The sequence below is a fragment of the Porites lutea genome, chromosome 13 (genome assembly GCF_958299795.1).
Source record: "Porites lutea chromosome 13, jaPorLute2.1, whole genome shotgun sequence".
Lineage (NCBI taxonomy): Eukaryota > Metazoa > Cnidaria > Anthozoa > Scleractinia > Poritidae > Porites > Porites lutea.
Window position 1 is genome coordinate 23,202,259 of NC_133213.1, and position 19,420 is coordinate 23,221,678.

At 40.8% G+C, this 19,420-nt stretch overlaps 2 protein-coding genes across 2 annotated transcripts; one reads left to right on the top strand and one right to left on the bottom strand.

Annotated features, from left to right (window-relative positions):
- The first annotated feature begins 1,779 nt into the window (after positions 1–1,779).
- On the top strand, positions 1,780–9,885 carry LOC140922850 (cytochrome P450 10-like). The gene is made up of 9 exons (XM_073372884.1): positions 1,780–2,442; positions 3,268–3,467; positions 4,703–4,993; positions 5,997–6,094; positions 6,795–6,961; positions 7,338–7,416; positions 8,173–8,329; positions 9,062–9,105; positions 9,520–9,885. The coding sequence occupies exons 1-9, from the start codon at positions 1,976–1,978 to the stop codon at positions 9,628–9,630; spliced, it is 1,614 nt and encodes a 537-aa protein (XP_073228985.1). The 5' UTR covers positions 1,780–1,975; the 3' UTR covers positions 9,631–9,885.
- A 474-nt stretch (positions 9,886–10,359) lies between these two features.
- Positions 10,360–19,217, bottom strand: LOC140922588 (cytochrome P450 10-like). The gene is made up of 10 exons (XM_073372561.1): positions 19,152–19,217; positions 18,774–18,953; positions 17,681–17,927; positions 16,374–16,664; positions 15,412–15,509; positions 14,268–14,434; positions 13,812–13,890; positions 13,122–13,278; positions 11,838–11,881; positions 10,360–10,992 (listed from the first exon to the last, which is right to left on the bottom strand). The coding sequence occupies exons 1-10, from the start codon at positions 19,215–19,217 to the stop codon at positions 10,879–10,881; spliced, it is 1,443 nt and encodes a 480-aa protein (XP_073228662.1). The 3' UTR covers positions 10,360–10,878.
- Between the last annotated feature and the right edge of the window lie 203 nt (positions 19,218–19,420).

The window sequence follows — 19,420 nt, forward strand, 5'->3', positions numbered from 1 at the left end:
CGTTTAGAGTATCACCACGAACCACTGGAGCCATACCGAAAATTGTTTGCTGTTCCAGATAGACCAGTCAAGATCAAACTTGTGGACCGGCTGTGAATAGCATATATAATTTACTTATATACCGTATTCACAAATGGCGGACACGCGGGAAAAAACTGGTGCCTAGTCATAAAGGCGAGGCGTTGGAGGATAAACAAAAATTGCAAATGAAGACTTTCAGTGAACTTGCAGAGTGTTTAGCACGGATTCCACCTAAAATAACTTTGTACGGACTTCTTTTTAAATACAATTACGTGGGGTGTCTTCAGCTTTTAATGTGTAGTACTGATTTGCTGTTTGCAATCAAAAGGGACGCGTATATCGTCAAGGAAACAGGATGATTTTGTAAGTTTCCGAAGTATCAGAAGCTCGACAAGTGGGCAATGGCTGCAGAAAAGCGGCAAACATCTTGGCCCAAACTTCATATCTATATATCCGTCGCTTATTTCCTTCTTTCTTGCCACCAAGACTTGTTTATATTTCTGTTTTACAGAATTGTAATGAGCTGGCTTTCGTACTCGGTTTCAGTGTGAAGTATGGGCCAACATGTTTGCCTCTTTTCTTCGGCCATCGCCCCTGTTTCCTTGATCGTTTTAAGACAAAGTCCTACATATACCCAAAGACATCCATTCTCTGCAATCGTTAATAAATAAATACATTTTTTTTGAAGATTTCTTTAAAGACCATTGTCCTTTATAGTCTAATGGTGAGACACTTTCCTTCGTGAAAGGGATTTTAAAAACTGAAAAGAACGAAAAAAACGATGCTCAATACACAAAATGAATGCCAATAAAAACAATCAATGAAAACAAACAAACAAACAAAAAAAACATGTCATACCTACAGGGACACAGAGAAACATTGCGAATTGTTTGTCTTGATTGGTAGTGTGAAGTAATAAGAGCGAAATTCGAGCGCATGCCAATCGCTAAAATTCGTCGCGAAACTCGTCGCGAGACTTCGTTGAAATGTCCACAGCGTTTCTTACTTTACTGAATGTCTATTAACTATATTAGAATAGCGTTTCAAATGCAGCTGAAATTGAGCACCATTCACAGGGGCTGTTCCACTTTAAAAAGGAATAAAAACCTTGTTGATTCTATTTTATGATTGAAAGGAAACGCCAGAAAGTGTCAGAAAATTGTATGTATCTCCGCACGGCACTTTTATGACCCACACTAAGGGAAACTTTGACCAGGTCAGAAATACTAGAAGAAACCTTCTGCTCTCATTTAATCATTAAACTGAGTAGTTCCTTCATTTTTTGCCGCGACGTCCGCCCCCACCCCCCTCACCCCACACCCCTACTGGAGGATCTACAATGATAGCTCCAACGGGCGTTCGTGTTAGATTTAACGCAAGAACAACCCACAAATTGTACTCCCTAACGGACGGTCGGCAAAAGTCATCAGGAAGGCCAGGTTTTCTTTTTTTTTGGGGGGGGGGGGTGCGGTGCAGGGATAAGGTAATTGATGCATCAGGAGGCGGTGATAGGGCGTCTTGAAAATATAACAGTTTTATCTGAAATACACGTGTAGAAATTAGTTCGGCTTTACCTTAACATGGAATTATGCCTTGGCTGACTGGACACCTCCAAAAACATAGGATATGAACAGCAGCCGAAAAAGTAATCGGCACCTGATATGAATCACGCTTCACGCAGATCTCTGTAGAGTTTGGAGAAAGGCCTGGGTACCAGAAATCTCCTGCAGAGACTTGAAAAATCAATCGAACGATGCATCAACGATAAGCTTGATAATAATTATTTGCTTCAAATCCCATGCAGTGGAGCTAATACAATACCGCACTACTTTTAGGTTCTGTTTCAACTTTAAATTTCAGAAGGACATAATCTACGTCCCACGTCGTCAAGGGGATCGAGGGAGCAAATAGCGAGGTTAATAACCTGTCCCTCAGGAATCAGGTGATTGAAAATATGTTTTCTCCGTGTGCCGCCTCTCTTCGAGCGAATTTTCTCCTCCCGAAAGCTCGGCATCTAAAATGCCTGACTTCGTCCTGGAGATGGCAAAAAACAGAGGCCAGTCCTTTGGTAAAGCGGGAAATTGTCGACGACCCAAGGCCCGCAAAATCTGCAGAAGTTGAAGCGCGACCATTCCGTGACATTCCATCGCCCGATGTTGGCATGACATCGACAATTAAATATTTTAAGGAAACCGAAGGTTTTACCAAAGTTTACAAACTAACTAATCGACTGTTCACGGAGCATGGTCCTATTTTAAGGGACGACATATTGTTTGGCGGCAAACCTGCGGTTCACATCATCGATCCCGATGATTTTGAGAAAGTTTTCCGTTCTGAAGGAAGATATCCACGCAGACCGCCGATAGATATTTGGATTGAGCACCGCAAAAGGAGGAATTATTTCATCGGAGTCTTTAGTGCGTAAGTAAATGTTACGTAATAGAATAAATACTATTTCAATTGGGTGTCAGTAAAACCGGGGCAGGGTTATTTAGGATTAGGGTTAGTGTTAGGTTAGGGTTGTTATTTTAGGGTTAGGGTTAGTGTCCATCCCTCCCCACCCTTTTCCTCAAACATGGCCGGGGTCTGAACCCTTAATTTTTTGTTAGCACTTGATGCATGACTTTAATTTTGAAAGAAATGTCTGAAGGGTCCAAATTACATTTTGGCCCCACTTTTCAGAAACTTACCCTGAGGGAGGAGGGGGAGGGAGGAGGGGGAGGGGGGTGGGTGCAGATACAAAATGTCCCCTCTCCAAGGTGACAGTACTTTTCAAGACGAACACAATTGAAATGGCAGACACTTATTGCACCGGACATCATGATATATGACGCAGAAGATAATAAACAGTTTCAAATGCATCAAAGAGCAAAATATGCCCAGAAACAGCAAAGGGTGGGGATGAGGAGTGGGGTGGGGTGAGTATGCATGAAGAAATGCACAAATTTAAATGGGGGTCAGTAAAATGTGTGGTCGGGATTGGCGTTTGTCTTTTTTTTGAAAGAATGCTGTTTCAGGGTTAGGGTTAGGGTTGATAAAAAGTTGAGCATTACAAAAAGGGTAAGAAGACAAGAAACCTCCATTGGGGAGGTGGGGAAGTAATAATCATGAGACCATTTTTGTAGGGGAGTGGGAATGGAAATTGTTTATATATTCATTCATTTTAATGCTTATTATGGCATTTTAATACTACAGTGTAGCACAATCCAACCCTTCACTTGTTTTGTTGTTTTTAATATATCGTAGGGATGGAGATGAATGGTACAGAATACGAAAGAGTATTGCTCCAAAAATCATGCGCCCAAAAATAATTGAGGAAAACATCGATAACTTTAATGCTGTTACCAAGGATACAGTAACAAGGTTTGTTCAACTGAACAAAGATTGTGGACCAAATGATCACATTCCTGACTTGGAAGGGGAATTGAGTAAATGGTCAACTGAAAGTAAGTTGTCAGTATCATATGGACTAATGGACTAATTAAAGTGCCAGCAGCATGTATTTATATACTGATATGCCATCTCACATCTCTCAGGTTCTCTTTCCATTATTAAAGGCACTGGTTGCTTAAGATTAAAAAAAAATGCCACCAGTAAAGCCTGAGGTTTCAGGGGCGAATCTAGGGGGAGGGTGCAGGGGGTGCGCACCCCCCCCCCCCCCCGAGATGACCTGCGGTTTTCTAATACAACTGGTATTCTGCCAAAAAAAAAATGTGGTTTATTGGTGTTGAAGTAGAGCAAGAGTTGTGTGCACCCCTCCTAAAAAAAATCCTGGATCCGCCCCTGTATTTATATACTGATATGCCATCTCACATCTCTCAGGTTCTCCTTCCATTATTAAAGGCACTGATTGTGTAAGATTTAAAAAAATGCCACCAGTAAAGCCTGAGGATTCCCTATATTTTATTCAGCAATAGAACTACAATTAAGCACTTTGACCAAGAAGCAGTAAATTAAATTGGAAAATAAATAAAATAATAAATTAAATGCCTGAGGCACCCAAGGTCTGAGGTATTTTCAAGTCCACACCCACCAGCATAGCTAGACAGTGGCAGATCCAGACCTTCAGATACAGGGGGGGGGGGAGAGTGGGGGGGTGGTCATCCAGTCCTCGATATATATTTATGTGTATGTATGTGGGTATGTATGTATGTAAGGGGGGGGGGCGGTCTTGAAAATTTTTTTTTTAGGTCTCAGCTGGGGCCAAAAATAATGGAGGGGGGGAGGGGCCCAGGCCACTGCTAGATGCACTGCATGCCAAAGATCAGTTGTAAGAACATCATTTCATGGAATTAACCCACCAATCAGAACAAAATGCAATCTAGCTCTTCAAATAAAAACAATTGACTGCAAAGCTTACTGAATGAGAATCAACAGCTGACGACAACAGCTAACATTTTACTTTTGCTGGTTTCCCTGTGAATGATATCTTAGGAACGAGCACAGAAATTCCATACTGATGACATCTGGGAAGTGCTTCTGATTGGTCGTGCCACTAGAGAGTCTGAAATTTCTGGAATCTCTGTGGTCATTTAACCTGAGAGGCCATTTCTTGGGAAAACCATTGATCAGGTTGCGTAATTTAGACGGGTTTCTTACAGGCTAAAAGAAGAAGTTTAGTTAGCCTTAAAGTTACTGTAATGTTCATTCAACATACCGGTATATTTTTTTGCCTGTACAGGTATTGGTACTGTGGCATTTGACACCCGTCTTGGATTGTATGACGATCCAATCCCACCAGAAGCCCTGCAGTTCATTAATGAGGTTCAAAACTTCTTTGCCCTTTCCCACAAGCTTATTTTCAGTGCAGCGCACAGAATTGCTGGGCCATACATTGACACACCACTTTTTAAAAAGTTCCTCAAGTGTGGTGATACTATGTTAGACATAGGGCAGGGTTTTGTGGAAAAAAAGATGATGGAACTAAAAGAAATGGCAGAGAAAGGAACTGACAGTTCTGATAACTCTCAAGGTTTGTGCAAGCTGATTGGATAGATACTAGTGTTAAAAATTTGATTAACCTGCTTGTACTTTTATGAGAACCTTCGGGCTTGATGAATAATTTTACAAGAAAGTTAAATAAAAATTAAGAAAATTAAGCACAATTAATAAAACAAACAGCATAACTCTAAATAGAGTACTAATAAATAATAAAATGAATCTATAACATTGGTCTCCTATTTATACAGCTGTTTTTTACTTCTGACAAGATAAAAACAGCTACATTATAAGCAGACCACTCTCATTATATAATACCAATTTTAGTTTTGGAATCTGAAAATTTTTTAGGTAGAGTGTGAAGTTAAGGGAGCCATAGAATGATAGTTGGCATGCTGCTGAGTTTTTTCCCACCACACTGTTATGCTCTCCTGGTTCCCCACTGCTGCTAGTAAGGTCAACAGATTGAAGGGGGTGGGGGGGGGGGAGGGGTGTAAGGCACTCCTCCGCTGAGAGTTCATGGACACATGAAGAACTGACCTGGATAGCTTCAAGGTCAAATAATTCTTGGAACTTATAATAGCCTTCAATGCAGGCTTATTTTGGAGGCTCCTTGTCTTTGTTTGTTGTTGTTTTTTGTATCGTTGCCGCCATCTTTGACTTTATATTACACTGCCAGGGCTGTCAACCCCCCACGTCTTCAATATTGAGAATTGATAGGAAAGGGATGATAGATGACGAAATATCGCACGGCGCATGAGATCATTTGAGCAAAAAATACTCTTGACTCTGATTGATTTGCTTAAATTACAATGGCATACCAGAGTTCATAAGGGAAGTTAATTCCCATGTTAACGGTAAAATTACTTCAAACAACGCAAAAAATTAAAATTTTAGAGTCGGAGAGTACAGTCTACAAGAAATAGCAAACTGCGGCAATTATCTAATCTGGAGACCGGAAGAAACGGTCTAGAATCTGGAGTCTCCCAGATTACACCTACAATGCAGGCTATTCTAATCCCTGCTTTTTTGCATAGTTGTTTCAGTGCTGACCTACTTACTCACAAAGGAAGATCTGACACCTGAGGAAGTAAATGGCCATGCTATTGATGTGGTGGCTGGGGGTGTTGATACAGTGAGTGTAGAGAAAAAGAGAATTATAATTATTTATTATTTAATTAATGGTGTAGTCAATCAGTGCTATATGTCATCATCACTGCATGATACGCTACTTAATACCATACCATGGTCATTTGCTGTCATTGTTATCGTCATCTTTATTACCGTTTATAAGCATTATTATTTTCACCATTAATAACATAACTTAAGCATCATCATTATCAACATCATCATCAATTTTGTTAGCAATTTTATCATCCCTTAACTTTTTTATTATTTTCCTTCAGTATTTTCTTATTAGTGGAGCCGGGTGTGCGTGCGAGCAGCAAGATCGCGAGACGCCAGAAGCGAGGGCGACAGCCCGGAATGAGAAATGCGAGACGGCTCTAGAGTGAATAAATTATATATTACCAGCTCAAAGCCCAAAAATGTGACCGGCTTAATGTACATTTTACGTATAGAGTCAGGAAATCGAGTAAGCTTTTTTCCTTCCATATTTTACATCGACTGAGCATCTTTACTAAGTCCCTTTATGCATTCGCTTTACAATTATAATGTGGGTTATTTTTACAAAAGGGAGGCTTTAGGGGTAAATTAATAGCCCCACCTGACCCCTCTCCCCCCCCCCCCCCCCACAAAAAAAATGTTCGGAAACCTTGTAAAAGTGTGCAGAGAGATAAAGAAACTTTCTTTTTATCTCCTTCTTGATATAACAGACATCAATAACCGCCCTTTGGTGGTTATATAACTTGGCAAGATTTCCTCAGGCGCAAGAAAAAATTTACGAAGAGATACAGAGCGTTGTTGGGATAGACGGAGAAGTTACACCACATAATCTCGCAAAGCTTCACTATCTCAAGGCGTCTCTCAAGGAATCATTAAGGTAAAACATATTTAAAAAAATTCACTCTAAAGTTTTGTTTGCTTTTCTGCGTTTTGACGGGCTTTATTACAGCTGTATTTCAAGGGTCTGGTTCATATAATAGCGAGTTAAAGCAAAAGCGTTTTATTTAAGTGTCGACGTACGTACTGTGCAGCGTTTACCCTTTTAGAATTTCTTGACGCTGCCAGATTCGTTATGCTCATTGGTGTCCTTGCCCTGATAGAGACGAATAACCCAAAAATTTAGACGAAACCACTGCCAAAGGTTGCAAAAAAAACCCACTTCCGGTTGACTTGCGTCGCTCAAAAATGTCTATGCTTAAACTCCCGAATATTGGCAATTTTAAGGTATTTTAATCGAATTTAATTTCATCCAGGCTGAACCCTACTGTTGGAGCCCTCGCAAGGATATTAGACCAGGACGTTACCTTATCTGGATATACTGTTCCTGCAAATGTAAGTACTACACTAAGTACACCTTACTAGGCAGATGGGCGCTTTTTATATTTAAGGGTGGGGGGTTGTTTCTTTTATTTTATGTCGTTGTTGTTGTCGTCACACATGGCAAATTATACGCAAAGTCATACGATTTGTCAAAAACCCCTCACAGATCGCTGCTGTGGTTAATCGTCAATTCGTATTATTGGTGCAATCCTTCACACTGCTTAAGGGCACTCTGACCTATCTTTTGGGACTGTTGCTAGAGAAAATTCTGGCCGTATAACTTAAACTCCTTTTACCATGCATTAGCCATTTTATAGCGCAGTACTTATTGGCTATATACAGATGCAAATATGACGTCATCGGACCACTCCCTTGATCACGTCACCTGAAGCGAAAACGTTTAAAATCTCGGACGTTTATCATCTTAATTGCTGTTTTTTCGTGGATATATGATATTTTTAATTCAATTCACTTTAAATTATGCTCAGATTATGTTTGTTTTCCTTCAAACTAAATTTCTAACCCAGAATAGAAGTGTTGAAATTGTGAATTTGTTTGATGGAATAGACTTTTTGACCGTTGCTCAAAGCGTCACCTAGGAGCGAAAAACATATTTGCGTTCATTGACCAGGGTGATGGGGATTAGGTATAAAATTCAAAAGTGTGGGGATTAAGTTGTTGTCCATTCTCTCGAGCTAATGAAAAGGAAAGAATGCGCGGTGATATTCCTTATTTGTGCTGATTAATGGTTCACATTTGTTCTTCCAGACCATCGTAGTAATGGAATTCTACTGCTGTGCACTGTCTGGAAAATATTATAACGACTCTCTTGACTTTCAACCCGAGCGCTGGCTGAATAAAGACAAAGACGAAAATCACGCCTTTACCAATCTTCCATTCGGATTTGGAACCCGTATGTGTCTTGGTAAGAGACGTACGTTAGTTGAAATAGACTACGTTCAGTCTCTTTTATCGTAACCTGCGATCAGGCGTTTTTTTTTTTTTTTTTTTTTTTTTTTTTTTTTAAGGATAATAGGGAGAGGGCATGATCTCAGGCTACTTTTATCGCCGCTAGACTATCGCCGCTCGACACCCTTCACTAAATCTGAAGAACAAGAGGGACTGCTCGCAGTAAAGCTTTAAAAATTTGTTTGGACCTCTAACTGGTTTACACTACGTTTTGTCTTTAAACAGGCTAAATTGAATAGGGATGTTGCGCGTTTTACCACCCACCTTCGAACCTGTCTTGCAACAAATAAGATTGCAAGGTTTGTTTTCGAGTGTGGTAAAACGTGCAACATCGCAAATGACTGACTCCTTTTGCAGCACTGGTGCAAAACAAGTTGCACGTTTTTTGTTGTCCATTTTAGTGTCAGTAGCTTAAGTTTCAAATTTTCCCAGGAATGCTCACACTTACGGGTTTATATTAACCTAACCTTCACTCTTTACCTTGTCTTTACTCTTTGCATTGTTCCGCCTCGAATAGCCTTGCTAGCTGCGGGCAATACTCTTGTAATTTTATTTGTTTATTAATAAAGTTTTGTTGTTGTTGTTTGTCGTTACCTCGCTCCGTGGGCTCTGCTTAGTTTGTTGTTATTATTAAATTTGCCAAAACGTTTTGTTCAAAAGCATGGTTGATTGTCTTGTTCGGTTTTAGGACGTCGCGTGGCTGAGTTGGAGTTGTACATTCTTGTCTGCAAGGTATGCGTTGTAGGGGTTTTTATGCGCAATGTTTCTTTGTCCGATCCTTTTAAGTATTTTTCAAGGACACTGGACTTTGTATTTACGACGACCAGAACGCGAGGGAGGGAGCTCATCGCGTTCTTGTACGTCCGATTAGTTCATGCCTTCTTTTTACCCACGTTTGGGTCGTAGGTTTGTAAAGGCTGTTTCTCTACATCGCTGTCAGTGAAGCAATAGTTTCAAATTTTATCAAGGAGAAAAGAAGTTTCCTTTCCATTTGCATACTACAAACAAAATTGAGGGAGAGAGGGGTAAGGTAGTTAGTCAAGGAGGGTGGGACACCTATTTGCTAGTTGCTTGGTTGTCATGGGAGGAGACATCTTAGGAATTATAGTTATATTAATCCTTTTTCTATGATTTTTTTTCTTGCAGTTGCTTCAAAGATTCCGTTTAGAGTATCACCACGAACCATTAGAGATGTACCAAAAATTGTTTGCCGTTCCGGATAAACCGGTTAAAATCAAGTTTGTGGACCGGCTCTGATTAGCAGCATACACCTGTATGTGTACTATCATGCATGTTTTTGTGGTTAACGTTTTTATAGAAACAGTAACCATTATTCTGTGTTTTCACTCACGTGGCCAGCATCTATGCAAATTTATCGGAACAAAAGAGAGTGTTTACATAAGAAAAGAGTTCAACTCCCACAGGACTGGTTTGGGACATAAACATGGCCGCCGTTTCAGTGTTTTGGGACACAAATATGGCCGCCATGACGTCATGTCAAAACACACAATTCTGTAAGAGCTGAGTCATGAGTAAGAGTCATGAGCTGCATCTACAATGTAGTAGTACACTCTGGCTTAATAAGGGGTGTGTTCGAATGATCGTATTCCGGAATAAGAATCCGCAAAAGTTTTGTTGCAAATCTCTAATACCGGCGTACTTTTTGTGCCACTTACAACGCTACAATCATCGGGATATCTAACTTATTTTAAGCAGATTTCTAGTTATTGCAAAGCAATGAACACCAAAATGAGTGATTTTTAGAGTAAATTCTTTTTATTCTTGTTCCGAAATACGGTCATCGAATACGCCCTAAGTACATGAAACTTGCGGCGTTTGAATCAATTAAGAACGCCTATTTCAATTTGGAACGGCTCAGCCATTTTTTCCGGGGATTTTAGTGCTAGTAAGGCCCTCAAATTTTGTCAATAACATCCTTTTGTAAGTAGCCTTAGATTACAATTTTATTTTTTTCAAAACAGCCGTTTTACAAAAAACACTGGACGTTAGATTCGCATACAAACACAGTATTTTTTCTCGCGGTTGCCTACCCGACAAGATGGCTTCCAAAACCGTGATAAGTCTATTGCAGCAGATATTCTTTATATAGCGGTTCTCATCAGTCGAGTGGTATTTTTGTCTATTCTTGCTCTTTTTTTTAGGCAGAAGAGCAGTTACTTTGTCTCGCATAACGTGTGAAATCTTCCGCGCCATTTTCTCCAGCTCTACCCTCCTAAATAGCTGCATCGCACGACTTCTTTGCGTTGCGTCTGCTTTCCTTGTCTTTGCCCATATCGATACCATTGATGTCAGTCGTATCGATATCAGCAAACGTCTTCCAAAATAGATTACTGCTTCCTAGCCATGGAGAATTAGCCGGGGCATTTTGAAAAACAAATATTTTAAATAAACAGTTTAGCTATGGATCATGATGGATTTTGCACCTCTCCTTCCCTGCGGCGGCTCGCCATTGTTCTTTCCTCCATATACTCTGGCATGCGACATTCAAAGGCGATCAAGCAACCTGATCTTAACAGGTTTGTCTGGAGCAGTAACTAACTTTTGGCGAGGCTCCACAGGCTCTTGGTGACACGATTCCACGCGAAAACGCTGAAGAAACTATGGGGGAGAGAAAGACAAAATCTTGTCATTTTCTAATTTTTTTGGATGCCGCCTTTATTTTTAAAGCTACAGAACACAGAACAGTTCGTTATGTCTTTCTTTTCAGTATTTGTTGGCTTTTAAATGTGTTGTTGAATACTACAGAACATCTAACCCGCTGCTTTCAATTGGTTATTTTCGCGGTCATTTCGTTATTTTCGAAGCAGGGTGCTTCAGGATTCAATAGCCTGCGTGGTAGACAGTGTAAATCCCTGATATAGACTATTTATTAAAAACTGAATCATTGGATAATACAATTCTAGAACTGTGATTGACTTAGCCATCATGGTATATGACATTATAGCATGCTCTCCAAATATGATAACTGTACGCGTCTGGTCAAATTAAAAACAAGCTGAAAATCGGTTGGTTTTACAAATAAAGTCGGGAAGAATTCTCGATATTTTGTGGGCGTTTTTAATAAAACAATTATTCCACTCGCGCTTGTTGGATGTGAGATGATTATAGCCAACGAGGCGCGTAGCGCCGAGTTGGCTATCTACCATCTCATATCCAACGCGCACTCGTGGAATAATTGTTAAATAGACTATTTTTTTATCGAGTTCTCTATCAGCGCCTCGAGTGACAAGTACGGCTGCTACGTACGCAGGCTAGGATTCAAGGGCTCATGTGGAAATTCTGACGAATGAAAAAGGTTATTTGACTCATTGAAGCCGGACTATGGAAATAGTTATGCCTTCAGTTGGTATAGTCATGATTCTAGTTGGCGACACCGAGGGACTGTGAAAGTTGCCCATGCAGCATTATGCGAAAATGAGAAATTGTCGAAAATAGATGCTTACTTGACAAAGAAATACATAGATCTCCAACTCAGCTACACGACGACCTGCAAAAACGATCGGTAAATCATAATTCTAAAATAGATCTTCAATTCTGCAATGTACTGTCAAACGTTATACAATGTAGTAAAAGCTACGTGCGCTGCGATTGGTCCGTCTCAATTACAGTCGACTCTCTCTTAACGGACACCTCTATAAGACGGACACCTAGAGTTGGTCCCTGCCTTTCTTTACTCCCTTTATTTGACTCTCTAAAAGACGGACATCTCTCTAAGACGGACACTTACTGTCGGTCCCAAAGGTGTCCGTCTTAGAGGGAGTTGACTGTACACCAAACTCGACTCGACACAACTCTCGATTTTGTACCTCTATTGATTGTACTTCACTCGTTTCCCCTGTTCTTAACTCTGCCGTTACAATGCAATTCTATACTTGGACGCCAAGGTAAGGTAATCCGGATTCTGGAATCGGGCAACTTTTGGCTTGTGGAATCCGGAATCCCGGGCTTTGGATTCCGGAATACAGCTGAAGGAATCCGGAATTCCGCTAACGAATGAAATCCGGAATCCCTATTCCACTGTCAAAGAATCTGGACTTCAATCCTGGAATCCGGAATCCACTGCCTCGAGTCCGCAATCCAAGATTGTCTTTAATTACCTGGCCTGAGAAAACAGCCCCCTTTTCAAGACGCCACCACTGGTTTCCCTGCGAAATGACGTCTGGGAAATGAGCGCAGAAATTCCATACTAACGACGCAACACTATCCAGATCTGGGTAGTGCTTCTGATTGGTCGTGCCGTGTGGAAAATTTGCTTCAACCAATCAGAAGCACGACCCAGATCCGGGTAGTGACGCTTCATCAGTATGGAATTTCTGCGCTCATTTCTCAGATGTCATTTCGCGGGGAAACCAGTGTTGGCGTCGTGAAATGTCGACTGTTTTCTCAAGCTACCTTGCCCAGGGCGAACTAGGGATATAACAAAGGTCGCACGTCTGCTTGGTCACGTTTCTAAGGGAACGTTCGATTGAGAAACATGGATTCAGATTTTCAAATCCGGATTATAGATTGCAGTAAAACGCGAAATCCAACGCTGAGATCTAAATCCAAGGATTGGATCCGTTCGATTGGCAAATCTAATTTCGAAATCGTTCTGATACCTGCTTGATCGACTAGAAAAACCACTCTTCATTGCAGCAGATAGAAGGCTATTATAGTCGATTAAGTGAACAAAGTCATCACGTAATTAAATGATTGGACCTACACTTTTGATGATGTTAGTTCCTTACCCACACACATACGGGTTCCAAATCCAAATGGCTGATTAGAAAAGGAGTGAATCTCATCTTTGTTTTCTCTCAGCCATCGTTCTGGTTTAAACTCCAAGGGTTGTTTAAAATACTTTTCCGAACGCGCTGTGCAGTATTCTTGAAAGAAAATAAATGTCTACAAAAACACAAGGTACATTGTGGAAGCTATTAAACCAACAAGGCGCCAAACTTTTCATCGATTTCAGGCAAGTGGTTATTAAAAAGCTTCCCTTTAGGAGCCAATAAAGAGCCTGAGCCATACACGACGAGCATACCCTCCATGCGAGAACCCCACCCCTTCCCCTTGTCTAAATGATCAATCCTGTATATTCCAATTCATAAAAGGCAAAATCGTACACTCATTCACTAGTCAAACCATAACCTTAATATGTTTTAAAACCTTAAGATTATGATACTAGATTAGGCAATATCGACAGATGAACCGTTACCTTTATACCATATTACCCACCAGAAAGTCTAATATTATCTTTTCTTCATTACATTCCAACATATTAGCTTTTACAAGTTTTCAACATACTAATGTTTCGAGGAATACGTCTATAAACTTAATAGTTTACCAGTCATCTTTTTTGTGTGGGTAAATTTTGCTGGGTTTGTTGGACATAAAAACGGTTAAAGGTGCTACCGAAAGTTGCAATGGAGTCTTACTTGTGCTGGGACTTTGTATCCTGATAACTCGACATCCTGTTCCAGTATTCGCAGATTCACTCCAGTCACAGGAGTTAACCTGTGGTAAAATAGAGAAACTATGGAACGAATCAAGCATCATTATTTTATTTATTTATTTTGTTTATTAAATAAACTTACCCTCAAAGGTGTGATCACGTACAACGTTAACGATGCTCAAAACAGAAACAGACCACAAGCCACGAACACAGCCCTGTCTCCACGGTTCCCGAATGGATACCATTATCCTGTTTTCTTACTTAGGGTTTGCAGAGCAACTAAAGTATTTACTAAACGCCATAAAAACATGTCATAGTACGTATGAAAGGAAAAATACATAATTACGCTATTCACTGGATAAAGACTTTCGAAGTGGTTATTGCAGTAAAGAAAAATCAAGCTTCCATTGGGGTTAAACATAGGCAATACGGTGCGCACCTCATTGACTCCCTGGTGAAAGCCTTAAGGTATGACACTTTAGCAAGATGTTTTGTTGTGACATTTCCATCCTTCCCAACAACACTCTTTACCTCTTGGTATATCTTATCTTGGATGTGAGGGTATTTTCCCAGGTTATAGATCATCCACAGTACTGAATTTGATGTCTGGTTAAAAAAAAAGGAGAAGAAAATAACCCTGAAGAATCTTATTTCCCCTTAGTTGTTAGGACTCGCAAACTTAGCAAACTATGAAGCAAGCTGCTTTCGTCAATGAGTTGAGCCAGGCCCGAAAGATGGTCATCATGATTAGTCGACTTTGTCTTGTCCGGAGGAAACTATATTGGCCATTTTGGGAATTTTATGCCGATTTTGTCGAATTTTACGTCATAAAACTCTAGTTGCCCCTGTAGCGCTTAGTTTACATCGCGATACAAGAGTTTCCTAAGCACTCGAGCTTCAGTAATTTCACACTCACACAAAAAAAAACTGTAAAAACGATATGAACTCGCGCTGTTGCTTACCTGTGTCGTCATCCAATATGTCGGCCATTTAGCCGTAATTGGGTAGAAGTCTAATCTTTTCCTAGAGGCTGTGTTACCCTTGTCCAGCGGGCGGTCAACGGCTAAGCTACACAAAGTACGCATCTGTTACACAAGGGTAATACGGCCTGGCTCTTGGAACAAAACTGTTAAAAGCCATAAAGCTCTCCTTCTAACCCATTAGAGCGATTTTCGTATGACCTTGAAATAAAAACGCGCGAACAAAACAGAAACAACAAACGAACGCAAATAGAGCGATTTGATTGGTTTATCAAACGGATACAAACGCGCGTGGCTTTTGGTTCGTTAAGCGAACGCTCGGGTGACAAAACTTCATGCCCGAGAACTTTCTAGAAATCAATCGATTCTTCGCTTTGACGTCATACTGCAACACGATTGGCCAATCGAACAATACCTTTTCCATATTAGGGTTTTCTTTGGCGGGAAAACGAAGAGCCAATGTTTTGATCTTTTCATTCATTGGCTGATAAAACAAATAACGAACACTTACCGAAACCATTTTTCAAGGCAATACGAAAATCGCTCTAAAGACATTTCAGTGATGCATTTCTACATGTATGTTAGTTGGAGCATTGCACTCACCGTGTCAACTCCATCCTTTATCATATCAAGCGCCATACCATTGATTTCTTCTGGCGAAAGTTCCCCCTTTGTTATCATATATGTTAACAACGAAACAACTAAAATAGATGGATAAATAAACGAATTAATAATTATCCTAGTTTCATAAAGACATGATTTTTTAGAAATCTCCAGTCAACGTATTTTTTCCATTTATGCTCTGATAAAGAGAAAAAAAAAACTGCGCCATTGTTTTCGAGTTTAGTTTTTGGGGCAAAGCACTACTCAGTATAAGCTTACTTTATACTATGATGTTGAATATGTTAGCGGTTCACATTTACATCTTATGTTGTAACTACCTAACATTAATCTTGGTTAAGGGTGCTTTCCATTTGTAAGAGCTGGCCGGCTGTACCAGTGACCGACCAGTCAGTTTGAAAATGAAACAGGCTCTTTCCATGATTCTTGGTGAAAAACGTTATCCTTCGTACATACTAGCTATTTAGGATTTGACTGATCTGGCTGGAGAGTTGGGAAATAATTATTGCGACGGGAATGGTCTGCCCGGTCAGTTCTGACAAATAGAAAAAGCCCTAAGAGTCTACATCTTTTAGTTGTGAAGGAGGGCGGACAACGCATAAACCCTACACTTTATGGCTAAATAAATTTCCCTTCTTTCTTTTCTTCTTCAGCAATTCCCCACTCCGGGGAACATCTTTCATGACAACTGCATTGTAGCCTTCCACACAGGCGTTTTTAGGGGAGCTCGTACTTAGGGACGAAATATGAGCTCCCCTAAAAACGCCTGCGTAAGAAGCTACAAAATTACCCAACTGGAAAAAATTCCCTGTAAATGCCCGAGGAGAGGGGAGACCGGGACCTCATTCGGCAACCTCAGCTCCTTTTCATCGAATCACGGCTTTTTCGGGGAATAAATTTTTACATTTCTCACTAAGAGAACGACTGCATTTATCTCGAATTACCTTGTGGCCCGTCTGAGGAATTAAGTCCCTTTTCCGTCTCGTCTTTTAGCTCCCTTAGCTTTTGCTTCACAAGATCCTGACCGATGTCGAAAAGATCGTCGGAGGCCTTAAGGAACTTCTTCAATGTTGGTGTCTCGAAATACTGAGAAGCAACTTTCCCAACTGGATTAAAAGTCAGCTGCTGAGACAGCTCGAAGCGCTTACGAACTGTGTTAATGAAATGAACGCCTTGTTTATTTGGCGGGTCCTCGTATAGCCCAAGACGAGTGTCGAATGCAAATGTTCCTATACCTGGAGATAAAAAAGCCTGTTTTTTATGTAAAGGTCACATAATAATTAACCCCGGTGAATAAAGGAAAATGAGACTTCTTCAGTTGAAAAGTCGATTCGGAAAAAAAATATCGCCCCATGTAAGGAATCCAGAAAAGTCTTGAATGCTGGATCCCAAGCCGTGGATTCCGGATTCCAGAAAATCGATTCCTGCCTTTGTCAGTGGAACTTGGATTTCAGATTCCAATCCTTAGTGGGATTCCGGATTCCTTGTGCTGTATTCCAGATTCCAAAGCCCAAGATCGCACGTTCCTTTTCCACAAGCAAAAATTTCCCGGATTACCTTGACGTGTCGGATCTGATTACCCGACAATCGCCAGGAACAAAGAGCTGATTGTCCATTGAGACTTGCTGCACTATCCAGCTGATCTCCTTATAGCCCGAACTTTGCATTAGTTTCCTGATCTGCGTTGAGAGTAGGGGCATAGACAGTGATGGCAGTTGCTTGTCCTGTAAGAGTTCTAAGCAGTCAGCTACGGGAGTGGTGATACAGTCAAGTGACTTGTTGTGGACTGCATAGCCAACTCCGTAAAGGCGGCCGTCTCTTCCTTTCTTTGACGTATTGAGATTTAGCCAGAAGTGTGTCCTGAAGAACGCGGTCGACACAGCTGCTGTCTTCCTATGGCTGGTATCCAGTTCAGTCAGTCAGTCAGTTAGTCAGTCAGTCAGTCTAACGGTGGAAAATTCAATATGGCTAACATTTGCTTAGTTCGCGGTATATATCCTAACCATTGTCATTGCGGCTAGCTGCGCCCTTCCCTTCCAGCCACAAGGCTGACAAGGAGGGTTGTGGTTGCCATTCTTTCAACGTGGGCCTTCCGTTCAAAGATCTAGACTTACATTAATCTAGATTAATATCCACTATTTTGGCAAACTTACATGGTTTATAGATAACCTGTAATTACGGCAAGGTGAAATGATCTCGATACTGAACGTAGTTTGTTTCTTGAAAGCGTAACAAGAAGCCAACTACTTACCCTCCATTGACCATTTGCCCAGTTCTCCTTCCAAATCAGGGATATGATCATTTGGACCACATTTTTCCTTCAGCTCAACGAACCTGGCGATAGCGTCCTTAGTCACGGCTTTGAAGTTTTCGATGTTTTCTTCCACTATTTTAGGACGCAAAATTTTTGGTGAGATACTGTGTCGCAGTCTGTACCACTCTTGACCATTTCTGAAATATATATGAGCAAATCGTGCTAAGACTTGAAATCTTCCTGGCTACTGATGATTTAAGCGCGTGGAATCGAAGTTGCATTCACCTTTTGAACTTGGCATGTTCTTTTTTGCACTCCTCTTCAAGGAGTGTGCCTAAATTTGACAACGTAAGCGAGTCGGAAAAATCGCGAAAAAGATTGAAAGAAGGCGATTTCACTTTTTTTTTTAGCCTAGGAATAGACTCCTCGTTGAGCGAAATAGGGCTAAATATTGCCAGCAGATGGGAATAGGAGTCCCCTCCAAGGAGTCTGGCCCCAGGCTACTCTGGACTCTCCCACCCCCACAAAGTTATTGTCGCGACCAATGATCACTGAAGCGTAGGCGAAAATTCAAAACTCGGGTTGAAAATATTACGAGGTCGAGGTCAAGTGAGTATCGAGTGCTAAGTTCTACTCTCAGCCTCCAACAAATGTAGAGCGCTGGTTCAGGTATCAAAACTACTTAAAAATAACAGCGTATGAAAATTAGTTCGGTGTTTAGTTTAATTCACAGCGTCGAGATGAAACTTGCATGGTTCTACCGTGACGTGGCGTTTTGCGTGATGGCAAACCCGTCGAGGACTACAAATTTTTGAATACAGGTAAAGGTGACGAAGAGAGTTGAAAATGTACAACGAGCAAGGTCAAATAAAAAGGTTGAGTTCAAAAGCCACAAGACGAGTTAAAACGTTTTAAAATCCAATGATGTGAAATCTAAAAGAAGAGTGTAAAATTTTGAATCAAACTATAAAATCCAAGTGTTGAAGTTGAAACTATTTAAATGATGAATTTAGAAATTAAACCATTAATTTCGGAGGGGATGCTACGCCATATTCCGTAAAGGAGTACAAGTCAGTTGAGTGTCACTAGCCTGTTCACTTTCCGTCTCAATTCTACTAGCCTGTTTACATTCCGTCTCAATTTTCCCCGCTTTAAGATCGTCATGATATCTGGCTGTATTGAGAGGAAGCTTGAACAAGTTGTTGTATTGAGAAGTAAGCGTTCGAACACCGGGTTCGAGCTCGACGATCTTTATGCGGAAAACAGGGAACTGCAAACAGTACAAATCCACCAAAAATAAAAACCGATAAAAAGGACCCTTTTTGTCTACTTACGAAAGGAATATGCCAGGGTTGCCAGTCCTCCGTCTACGGTGTTCAGTCATATGATCAAACAGGTTTGGCCGTTTAGGATATTTTCCCTCTGCGCGAAACACTTTCTCAAAGTCATTGGGATCCATTAAATGCACCGTTGGTCGACCCAACAATTCTTCTTTGTAAATGGGCCCATATTTGGCGAACATGACATCGTGCATTTTGTATGGCTTCGTAAAGCCTTTGGTTTTCCGATAAAATTCAACGATCGACCAGAAGCTTTTCCCGGGTCCTGGGATCTCTTCGAACGGACGTACAGTGGCAGTGTCTCCCACATCACGCTTTCTCGAGACGGTTTCATCTGTTTTCGGCAGTGCCGCCGAAGTGTTCTGTGATCTCAAAACGACAGCTGAAACAGTCTTAA

Excerpts from the sequence above, each read along its gene's own strand:
- LOC140922850 (XM_073372884.1), top strand. The coding sequence starts at position 1,976 with ATGTTTTCTCCGTGTGCCGCCTCTCTTCGAGCGAATTTTCTCCTCCCG. Across the intron at positions 2,443-3,267 it reads TTCATCGGAGTCTTTAGTGC|GGATGGAGATGAATGGTACA; the intron begins GTAAGTAAATGT and ends AATATATCGTAG. Across the intron at positions 9,106-9,519 it reads TGTACATTCTTGTCTGCAAG|TTGCTTCAAAGATTCCGTTT; the intron begins GTATGCGTTGTA and ends TTTTTCTTGCAG.
- LOC140922588 (XM_073372561.1), bottom strand. The coding sequence starts at position 19,217 with ATGCACGATGTCATGTTCGCCAAATATGGGCCCATTTACAAAGAAGAA. Across the intron at positions 17,928-18,773 it reads TTGAGACGGAAAGTGAACAG|CCAGGAAGATTTCAAGTCTT; the intron begins GCTAGTGACACT and ends AATCATCAGTAG. Across the intron at positions 15,510-16,373 it reads TTCCTCAGACGGGCCACAAG|TTGTTTCGTTGTTAACATAT; the intron begins GTAATTCGAGAT and ends CATCTATTTTAG.